This window comes from Mycteria americana, chromosome 4 (genome assembly GCF_035582795.1).
Source record: "Mycteria americana isolate JAX WOST 10 ecotype Jacksonville Zoo and Gardens chromosome 4, USCA_MyAme_1.0, whole genome shotgun sequence".
In the NCBI taxonomy this organism is placed as follows: domain Eukaryota; kingdom Metazoa; phylum Chordata; class Aves; order Ciconiiformes; family Ciconiidae; genus Mycteria; species Mycteria americana.
Window position 1 is genome coordinate 72,926,109 of NC_134368.1, and position 10,160 is coordinate 72,936,268.

Genomic DNA, 10,160 nt, shown 5'->3' on the forward strand with positions numbered 1-10,160 from the left:
TCTGCTGTTTATTGCTGGTGTTACCCAGGGAAGGGGAAGTCAACCACAATCAAGGTGAACACCGCCCCCCCCTTGCATTTCCCAAGGGCCAGGGCGATGGCAACTCCTGCCCGCAGCAGCTCCGCAGGGTGCAGCGAGGATGGTGGCATCTGCAATGGGATGGGAGAGGAGGGTCAGGGAGCAGTGCCATGCCTCACCACACCATGCATATGGTGTGTGCCAGTCTGTCCATCTGCCCCCCCCTCCAGTCCTGCCTCGCTAGACCCAGGTGATGGGCCCTGCGCAGATCCCCTGTCCTGCAAGAGGTTACCGGCAACATTTTGCTGCAGGACAGGTCACCCTTTCACCTGGCCATTGCTGTTTCAGCACTGCAGCAACTCTGTGTCTTAAGTCAGGCTTTGGTGGAAAGGGAGACTCTGGGAACCCACTCGGCTCTGTGCAGCAGTGACTTTATAAACCGCTGCCAATACACCCAGCTTACCAGAATATGCCCAGCTCCTTCCTCCGGTTGATGTCTCTCTTCAGCTGGCAGAGCGCGCACATGGGGCAGCACATGGTGGAGACGCAGTCACCCAGAATGGAGCCCTGCAGAGCAAGGGACACTGTATGAATAACCCCTTCCCACATCAGCTTTTAAGTCTTCCTACTTTTCATCGTCAACACCCCTGGGCAGCTCACCCCTGGCCCTGCAGGACGCTGCTGCTCATGCCCAGCAAGGACTGGGATGAGGCGGTGTGCGATGGGATTACCTCCAGCTCACAGCAGGGATGCAGATGTGTCCCTGGCTCCCTGCCTGCGGGGCTGTCCATGCAACTCCCTGCCACTGCTCTTCCCCTCAGGCACCCCTTTCTCCTTCCCTGAGCCCACACCCCAAGCACCCAGTTCATGGCTGACACTACCAGCAGGGCAGGCAGGCCCTATGGTTGGTCACTGACCGGGATGTTGTATCTGGTGCGGTAGAGGGTCCTCATGGCCACACTGGGGCCGCACAGGCAGCACTCGTTCATGTCCCCGGCCACTTGGCACCCCAGGCAGCTGAAGCAGAAGGCTCCACAAATACCTGTGGGACAGTGAGACATGGGCTGGGCTGAGGGGTGCAAAGAATGAGGAAAAGGGGAGGGAAAGCTGGCTGGATATACGGCTGTGGGAGCAGTGGCTCTTGATCTCAGATGAGAGCTGCTCTGCTGCTGGTACCCACAAAAGTGGGGTTTGCAGCAAGAACGATGCTGCAGAAGGAGCAGGGAAAACACCAGAAACACATTGTGAGCCAACACCAGGAGCAAGGGGTATGTATGCACTCACACACGCCGAAGTCAGAGCAGCAGTCCAGCAGCCCTGACTGCCACTCGCCTGTCCGCGAGGCAGCCGAAAACTGGGGCTGGACCGTGATCACATGGTGAGAGGCCATTGCCAGCACAAGGTCGGGTCACTCCACGCAGTTTGTGGTCTGGAAGGAAAAGCCATCAGAGAAAGATGCTGCAGGCATTTCTAAAGTGGGTGTCTTGCTCAGGCTCTGCATTCGAAGATGGAGAAGGTGGCACAGGTCCCTGAGGGGTCCCCACTGCCAGGGCACCGCCACCCCCACTGCAAAGTGGGGGGTACAGCTCTGCCAGGAGCTGCCACTGTCCTTTGCAGCACAGCCCTCCCCAAAACCAGCCCCACACCAAAGGCAGCAGCACCTCATCCCCCTGCCTATGCAAGTAAAATGCCTCTGTAAAAACAGAGGTCCTTCTGCTTCAGAACCTCAGTGCTTCAACACTTCAATCCTGTCTTCTCATCCCCAGTTCATCTTTCATCTTTATTTGCTTAAAATTGTATTTTTTTTTATGTTCACAGTGTCCCAGAGCTACTACAGCTCGGTCCTAGCTTTCCTAAGCTCTCAGTAGTCACCTTAATCTTTGCTTTGTTCCCAGAGCATCTCAGCCTGTTTGCCTCCCCCTTTCCCTCCCCCTTCCTTCTTCACCTGCTTTCTTAGCAGGCTTCAAGGCAGTGTGTTTTTCTTGTCCCTTTCCAGCACCCTAAGCCCAGTCACCAGTTTCCATCCCTCTTCCACTTGCCTGTTTGTGCCAGTGCCTCATCCTCATCTTCCTCTTCCTCAGTTCCCTGGGGCTACCATGGCCCCTGGAGTCCTGCTCCTGCCCATCCTTCCCCAGTGAGAGGCTGCAGCCTCTGAGAGCAGCAGAGCTCCTGCTCCACAGCACCATCCCCAAACCCATCTGCCCCATGTAATGACTCCACCTGCACCTCCAGCTGTGGCCCCTTCCCTTCCTGCTGCCCCCTGCAAGGCACAGCACCACCCTCTGCTATTCTCACTTCAGCTTTGGAGCATTAATTAAAAAAAAAAAAAAAAAAAGAGGATGCTCCCATAGGAAGTCCCATACAGACACACTCCCTGCCCTGTGCCCAAGCTTGGCACCGCTCTGTTAAGCAGCATCGGGATGAGATGCAAAGGCTCCTGTGCTCTTACAGCTACAAGGGCTCTCTCCTGCTCTGAGCACACAGCCACACACCCTCAGCAAAGAAATCGTCAGCAGGAACACATCCTGATCTTTGGACCCTGTAACTGCGGGCTGCTGCTCCTTTGCCCAGGAGGGGTCCCAGGACAGCTACACAGGGAAGTTCTCTCCAGCCACCACATCCCCACACAGCCCACAGGCATTTCTGCGATGGGCGTTACGGGCATTTAACAGAGCACCTTTGGACAGTTCATGTCCTGCCTGCCCCTGCCCAGCTTTGACATGTTTGTCCTGCCTGTGCAGGCAGCACTGCTGCCTGTCTGGGTGACAGCTGGGGGATGCCTGCCAAGCAGCCCTCCCCTCCCTGCCCTGCAGCTCCCTGCCCTTGTGTGACAAGGGAGCACCTGAGTTTCGGGATGCTGGGAGGAGCAAAAAGAAAAACAGAGGAAGCATTTACGTTTTTGAAGCAAGGGATGATGGCATTAATTCCTGTAAATTCTGTTAAAACACTATAAAGTGAATGGGATTGTTTTCATGTCAGAATTACACATTTACACAGTATTTAAGTATTAAATGCAAGGAATACAGCGGAATAAATATATTACTATGCCCAGCACTCAGATGATGCCATCGAGTACATTACCCACATCTGACACCAGAGAGATACAGGCTGTGGCATTGCATTTGTATTGACTATTGTCAACAGGCAGCAAAGGGGTCAGTGGCTCTGCCGGCAGCTCCTGTGGCTCCTCATCATTTACAGACTAGCCTGGACATATCTCTGCTGTCAGACACAACCTGTTGCTGTATGGCTGACCCTTGTCCCCTGATAGTACACAGGAAGGAAAAAGGATGTTGAATTATGCCATAAGAGGGAAGAAAGCTTGTAAAAAGTCTCCATGTGATTTGTTCATGACTTTTTGCAGCCTTCTGCAGGCAGTGGTAGTGTGGCTGGGCTGACCCTATCTGAGACACCAGTATCTGCTCCCATTAGGTGACAAGTGGCCTCGAAGGGCAAACCAACAGCTGGTGGGATTGCCTCAGTCACCAGCCCCACCATAGGTTAAAAGACAAGGGTGTTCTCCTGCTGCTACTGAACAGGGCTGTTGAGCAGTAAAAATGGTGCTGTGCCCTCTCCAGGGCAAGTCACCCAGCTGTTGGCAGGGACCTGTGGAGTGAGCACAGGCAACCCCACTACCCATGGGTGCAGTGGGGCCCATGGCACCCATCGTCTCTTGCCGGACACGTCCTGCCCCTGCCCTGGCTGGCTGTCCCTGCTTGTTCATGCACGAAGCCCCAGGTAATTCCCTCCACCTCTGCAGCCAATGTAACACCTCATGGCACACCGAAACAGCAGCCCCTGCGGGGATCCTGGGCACAGGACGATTTAAGAAGAAGCAGGAGCCAGGAAGGGTAGGGGAGGGGACAGACCACGGACAGGCTGTGCAGTGGGGAGGCCAGGCAGGGACAGCATGGGGGTCCCATACAGGGACAGGGATGCCCAGCAGCAGGCAGGACCACAGGGACCACAGGGAGGAGTGTGCGCAGGAGCAGCAGGAGCAGAAGGTTTAGGGGTAGGACCCCACCAGCCTCCTGTGCCAAAGGAGGTGCTCCCCCACCGCCAGATAACAGGATTAATAGCAGCGCAGGGTGAAAATGCAGCCGAGTGGTGCTCACTGCCACACACACACACTTGTGCACTTTGCAGGCAGAGCTGACCATGGAGTCTCCCTAACTCTCCACTAGTACGAGTGTACCACGTCCCTGTGCAGATGGAAGCTGCAGTGTGGCGCAGACAGCAGCCTGGAGAAGCCTCCATTGCACGCTCATCTCCTGAGAGGTGGCCCAGGCCCAGCACACCCAGCACATCGCCCCGACTGCCCCCAAATCTACACCTCCACAGCACCACCAGCGGTGTTGGAATGGCTGAGGGGAACAAAACAGATCCTGAGGTGCACACAGCCACATTTCAGCAATAACCAAGGTCATAAAGCAGCATTTTGTTATGTATACGTACATGTACATGTGCAGAAACGAACAATACAGTACAAAAGCTGCCATCCTTTACCTCTGCTGCCCGCTTCTGTCGAGATGCCTGTCAGCAGCACCCAGCACGCTCTGGTTTAGCTCTGAAGTAGTTTTCCAGGTAGAAAAACCTCACCTCTGTTTCCACCATTTCCCCTTCCCCAGCAACACTGCTTCAGCCATGAACAGTTTCCATAGTTTTGTACCGCAGCTCTTGCTGAAGCAAAGCCAAGCTATACATACCTGCCGAGCCACCCTTGTCCCGGGACATGCACGTCCTTTTCCTGGTTCTAATCCTTTATATGCTCTGGGTGCTCCCTGTGAATGACCTCTGCTTCCGCTGACTAACAGACCAGACGCCAGCTGAGGTGCTGCTTTGCACAATTGCAGCTTCCTCACTGAAGGCAGCCGGCTGCAAGCTCTCTGCAAGCTTGCTCCCACTTCTGCTGGGCTCCTGCTGCCCCATCTCACCTTTCCCCACCCCAGCATCCCACAGGCCCAGAGCCCTGATGGGACATGCTGCTTTTGGTAGCAGTTTTCAGAGACGGACAGTTTGCATTCAGGCTCCTGCGCTGCCTTAAGTGACCTGCCGCTGGAGGTACAGCACCTTTCCTTCATTAAGCCTGAGCATCAGCAAGAACTGACTGTAACTCCACTGGGTGACAGAGGCGCTGCCTCGAGGTACAGCTATGCAATCATGCCATGCTGTGCTGGGACGAGACGGCAGCATGGTATTTCTTCTCTCCCCTTCTCCACATTCCTGGCCTTTACCTCTCTTAGGCTAAAACCGCAGTTTTCTGTATTTCCAAGGATCATCCATAGGACTGTCTGGGCCATCTGGGATTTAGGCAGGTGGGAGTGCCACAATGCAGACCCAGCCCGCAGCACTGACAGAGCCACTACGTGCCCTTTACAAGGTTTGTGGTGAAGGTGAAGGCGGGGGGGAGGGGGAACCAAACAACAAACCATATTTTCCTTAGAGAGTGAAGCTGGGGGAGATTTGTAGGGATCAAAATCCTTGCGCATCTCTCTGAGAGTGAGGGAGAGAGGGTGGATGTAACCTCCGCCTTTTGGACGGAGAGCGTATCGCTAACAGCCCAGCGCGGGCAGGCGTGCTCTGCCCGGCCGTGGCCGGGAGGTGGCAGGGCTCGCCCACGGAGAGGACGTGGCCAGCCCACGACCCAACCAGGATTTTAGTCGCAGGCGGGTGGGAATTCTTGCTCAGGGTCAGTAGCGGAGCATGTCTCTGCAACACAGGAGGTTGACTGGTGCCAGGCAGCCAAAAATCCCTGTGGCTTTATGTTCAGAAAAGTGGGACTGGCCAGCAGCCCCGGACAGCCACCCAGGCCACTGCAGCAGGGACAACTTGGCACTCGGTGGCCTGCAGCCATCACCTGCCTGCGGGAAGCCCCTGCTCTGCCCTGGAGCAGAAGTCACTTTTCCAAATTTTACAACTTGGATGAGCGACACCAACTCCTATGTATTAAAAATCCTTTCTAAAAGCTGAGCGAATAACAAAATACTAGTGAAAATCTTTCTCTGCAGTGGGCGCAGGGAAATCTCAGCTGCACCAGGGGCTGCTGAGACAGACGGAGCAGGAGAAGGATGGGTGCTCTCAGGTGGTGCAAGAGTGACGCACACTGAGGCAGGAAGGCAAACTCTGCTGTTTATTCATGATATTACTTAGAGAAGGGAGAATCAACCATTACAAATGCAAAAGCCCTTGGTGCATTTCCCAACAGCCAAGGCAGCAGTGACTCCTGTCCACAGCGGCTCTGCAGGGTGCAGCAAGGATGGCAGCATCTGCAATGGGATGGGAGAGGAGAGTCAGGGAGCGGGGCCATGTCTCACCACACCATGTGTGTCCCCCCAGTCCTTCCCCCCCCTCGTCCCCTCGTCCCCCCCCATGAAGTTCCCAGCAACATTTTGCTGCAGGACAGGTCACTCTTGTCATCTGTCCATGGCCATTTCCCCACTGCAGCAACCCTGTGTGTCTTACATCAGGCGTTGGCAGGAGAGACTCTGGGAAGCCGCTTGGCTGCGTGCGGTGGTGGCTTTATAAACCAGCGCCAGCATGCCCAGCTTACCAGAATATGCCCAGCTCCCTCCTCCGGTTGATGTCTCTCTTAATTTGGCAAACAGAGCACACGGAGCACCACATGGTGACACAGAAGTCAGAGCAAATGGACCCCTGTTAGGAAGAAATTGGTTAGGGCTGTAGGCTTCCCAAAAGCCACATTTTGGCCAAGAAAAGGTTAATCCCATTCCACATCGTGTGCCCTTTTTTTTGTGGCTGGCTGCAGCATCCTGAGTAGCAGAGACTAAAAACCAGGGCTGGTGAATCCCGACACTATGAAGAGGAAGGAGAGAGCCCTTTCTGCAGGGTGCAGATAGCTACTTGTCTTTCAGCTTCTGAGGTTAAGACTTGGGGGAAAAATGCACACAGAAAGAGACAATTTGGGCAAACTGGACTTGGCCCTCTGCGGTTTGCACTGGGGATGGCACTAACTCCCGGTGGGAAGAAACGATTTCACATATGTACTGTATGCGAATGTCCACCTTTCTCCTGCGTCTGATTATGGATGTTTATCTGTGCAACTGACTTAATCTATTCTTTAGTCTGCCTATAATTATCTCAAATCTTTCCCATCTTTCAAAGATTGGACATGGCATGGGGAAGCAGCAGCTGAGGCTCTGTGATCGGGAGCAGCTGAAGGCAGGACACGTGCCCCTGGTGAAGGGTGCTGGGAAGGAGCTGTGTCCGATTAACATGCATTGTTGGACACCAGGCCAGGGATCAGTGCGGCCAAGGGCATCCCAACCCCTGTCCTGTGCTCCCAGCATCACGGGGGATACAAAAGTGAAAAAAAGGGTGAGCGGAGAGCAGTGCTGCCCCATGCTCATCCCTGATGTGCAGAGAGAGGGGCCTCAGGGGCAACTCGTCTTTCAGCCTCGCAGCACAGTCAGGGGGCAGGTTAACCACTGACCGGGATGTTGTATCTGGTGCGGTAGAGGGTCCTCATGGCCACGCTGGTCCCGCACAGGCAGCACTCGTTCATGTCCCCGGCCACTTGGCAGGCGAGGCAGGGGAAGCAGAACATCCCACAGCAGCCTGGCAGGGGGAGAAACGAAGCGGTGGGTGAGGCTCTGCCTGCCTGCCCGGCACCGCTGGCATCAGGGGAGGAACTGGGAACACCAGGCTACATGGCTGTAGCTATCGCACCACCGACCCGAGTGGCAGGGGTGAGAAAAGTGTCCCGAGAGGGCGTGGGACCGACCGCAGCACGTCACTGCTGACGGCTGGGAGACAGGACTGCCCGCGGCACTCACAGACGCTGCAGTCGGTGCAACAGTCCATCAGCCCTGTCTGCCACATGTTCCTTGGGCTAGTGGGCACGGCCATGACATACTGTGGCTGCACTGTCACGACGGACGGGGTGGCCATTCCTAGTTGCTCTTCTGAAAGAGATGGGAGGGGAACGGGACAGTTAGTGAAAAAACTGCAGTCAGTCTGATCCCCCAGCCGAGCTGGTCACCTTTGCTCTTCAGCAGGCAGCCTTTCGCCCAGCCCCCTTGCTGCCGCTGGAGGTGATGAAGCATAACCGTATCTTACCTACATTTGTGTCTTTTCAAGGTTTTTGCATTTTCTGCCATTTTAGCCAGCCTTCAAAATAGCATCAGGCCATTGACATTCCCCACTCCACCCCAGAAAAGCTTCGCTACTGCTTAGACACAGTTCACCAATTTCCCTTGTGCCAAGCAGGGCTGGACAGTGAACCTTGGCTAAAGCTGGTGACTCGGGCATTTCAGTTGTTGAACTTGGCATATTTTACACAAGATCACTTTGGCATGGGTACAAAGCACCCAGAAAGCAGCCATGGTCTTGCATTTCCTCATAATGAAGCTGGGCTCCATGCAAGAGAGATACTGTAGAAAACTAGTACCTCTGGTTTGTTATTGTAGAGAGCCAGAAAGGGAGAAACTCAACACTATGTCCCAAGTCTGAACCTCAGTTCTTGCTTTCCTGCAGTTAAGCAAGCAAGTAAACCTTGAAAACCAGTAAGCCTCAGGTGTAAAAATAAACCCCAAAAATCTCTGTGCTCCTAATTCTCCCAGCCAAGTAAAAGACAGCACAAAACATTCTCAGATAACAATTAAAAGCAAGTTTTGCCCTGAGGCCAAGTTCTTCTAGTTATGCACAAACAGAAGAAAGGGGAAGTAAAAAAAAAAAAAAGATAAAGTGTCTGCTCTCATTTGTTGAGACTGTTCGCTACAAATCGCTACAAATCGCTATTGGGTTTTTTGTTTGTTTGGGTTTTTTTTTCCTTTTCTTCTTAGAAATATCAGCTTGGCAAAGGCAGAACCATGCTACTGCGTGGTCAGGCTTATCCCCACACAGCTCCTGAGCTCATAAGCCAGAACAGAAACTGAAATTAAGTCGGCGATGCTGGAGGCGGGGGGGGAGGCACCCTCCCTCTCCACCCTTTGGGGCAACGCTTGCTCCTTCAGAAATCCCACTCCTGGCTCCACCTGGCAGCACACGCCAGCCTGCAAACCCGGTGTGAATGCAGCCAGAGGCAGTATCAGGTATGTGTCCAGAGGGAAACTGTCAGTGTGTATCGCCTCCAAGCACTTCCCTCTGCCGACCCACAGCAATACTACCAACGCATGGTAAATCTCTGTATTTTCTACGCTTTTACAAATGCACAGTATTCTGTATACAAGTGTTATTCACATACTTTCTTCTCTCTTAGCTGCAAACATTAATGAAGACATTGCAACATTAAGATGCTCTTGTCACCAATAGCACACCCCATTGAAAAGGACAGCAAATACACAGGGAGATGAAAGCTACTGATATCCAAGCTTCTGTCAGGACAGCAGCTACATCCAGCACATCCTCAGAACCTACCAGAAAACACATACAGCTAAGCAGCCTCACTAAGAGGAATTTAGTCTTGAGCATCAATGTAGAAAAGAGAGAGCCCCGTTTAAACAGAGCGCAACATACCAGCCAGATTCCGTTAATGCAGTTATACAATTCTGGTAGCAGGAGAAAACAGCAAAGAAGTAACCTCTCCATAATCCAGCTTTTGTGTATAGCTTTTTAAAAGCCTCCCCCCTTCCCCAAGTAGGATTTGCCATATATTTTTCTTTAAATTATGTGCTGAGCAGGAAAAAAAAAAAACCCTCTACTTTTGCACTATTATCCCACTCTTCCCAGGCTAACAAGTTTTTACTATTTTCATGCTGTAAGAGAACCAACCTTCTGGTGAGCAGCCTCTGTCAGTGCAGGCTTCCTTGCTGGCTGGGACCATGTGCAGAGAGGCTCTGAGGAAGATGAAACTAAACTTTCTCACTCTTGCAGGCTCTTATTGGCAGCCAGCAGTGAGCAAGTATAACAGTGGGAGGTAACTGGAGTGGGAGGTCAGGAGCTGTGCCCTGTTGGTATGACTGCAGGCTTAACACACATAGAGCACTTTCTTTTTTCTTTTTTCCCAAGATTAAATCACAGACTGCTATTAGTCTTTTAAAACAATGGTTGCATGTATATTGTCTTATTCCCATAACTCTGTGTACATGTGGTTGTTGTTTGGGGGAGCACAGCTCTGAGTGATGTGTGTTCATTGGGATAGATATTTTTCCAATGTTTTTCCCCAAAGAAAAGACCAGACCTTC

At 53.0% G+C, this 10,160-nt stretch overlaps 2 protein-coding genes across 3 annotated transcripts; both read right to left on the reverse strand.

Moving 5' to 3' along the window:
- Positions 1 to 477: 477 nt before the first annotated feature.
- Positions 478 to 1,408, reverse strand: PLAC8 (placenta associated 8). The gene is made up of 3 exons (XM_075499300.1): positions 1,303 to 1,408; positions 936 to 1,060; positions 478 to 585 (listed from the first exon to the last, which is right to left on the reverse strand). The coding sequence occupies exons 1-3, from the start codon at positions 1,406 to 1,408 to the stop codon at positions 478 to 480; spliced, it is 339 nt and encodes a 112-aa protein (XP_075355415.1).
- Positions 1,409 to 6,147: 4,739 nt separating this feature from the next.
- Positions 6,148 to 9,809, reverse strand: LOC142408730 (placenta-specific gene 8 protein-like). Of its 2 annotated transcripts, XM_075499302.1 has the most exons (5): positions 9,748 to 9,809; positions 7,812 to 7,940; positions 7,469 to 7,593; positions 6,569 to 6,672; positions 6,148 to 6,284 (listed from the first exon to the last, which is right to left on the reverse strand). In XM_075499302.1, coding segments are annotated over exons 1-5 (411 nt in total). In that variant the 5' UTR covers positions 9,800 to 9,809; the 3' UTR covers positions 6,148 to 6,283. The 2 variants fall into 2 exon arrangements, with proteins under 2 accessions (XP_075355417.1, XP_075355416.1); XM_075499301.1 differs by lacking the exon at positions 6,148 to 6,284 and having other exon boundaries at positions 6,565 to 6,672.
- Positions 9,810 to 10,160: the final 351 nt, after the last annotated feature.

What these genes read in the sequence shown, in the direction of transcription:
- PLAC8 (XM_075499300.1), bottom strand. Translation starts at nt 1,408, where the DNA reads ATGGCCTCTCACCATGTGATCACGGTCCAGCCCCAGTTTTCGGCTGCC. An exon ending in CTGCTCTGACTTCGGCGTGT is followed by an intron (nt 1,061 to 1,302) that starts GTGAGTGCATAC and finishes ACTGTCCCACAG; the next exon opens with GTATTTGTGGAGCCTTCTGC. An exon ending in GCACCAGATACAACATCCCG is followed by an intron (nt 586 to 935) that starts GTCAGTGACCAA and finishes CTTGCTCTGCAG; the next exon opens with GGCTCCATTCTGGGTGACTG.
- LOC142408730 (XM_075499301.1), bottom strand. Translation starts at nt 9,799, where the DNA reads ATGGTCCCAGCCAGCAAGGAAGCCTGCACTGACAGAGGCTGCTCACCA. An exon ending in TTGCACCGACTGCAGCGTCT is followed by an intron (nt 7,594 to 7,811) that starts GTGAGTGCCGCG and finishes TCCCCCTGCCAG; the next exon opens with GCTGCTGTGGGATGTTCTGC. An exon ending in GCACCAGATACAACATCCCG is followed by an intron (nt 6,673 to 7,468) that starts GTCAGTGGTTAA and finishes TCTTCCTAACAG; the next exon opens with GGGTCCATTTGCTCTGACTT.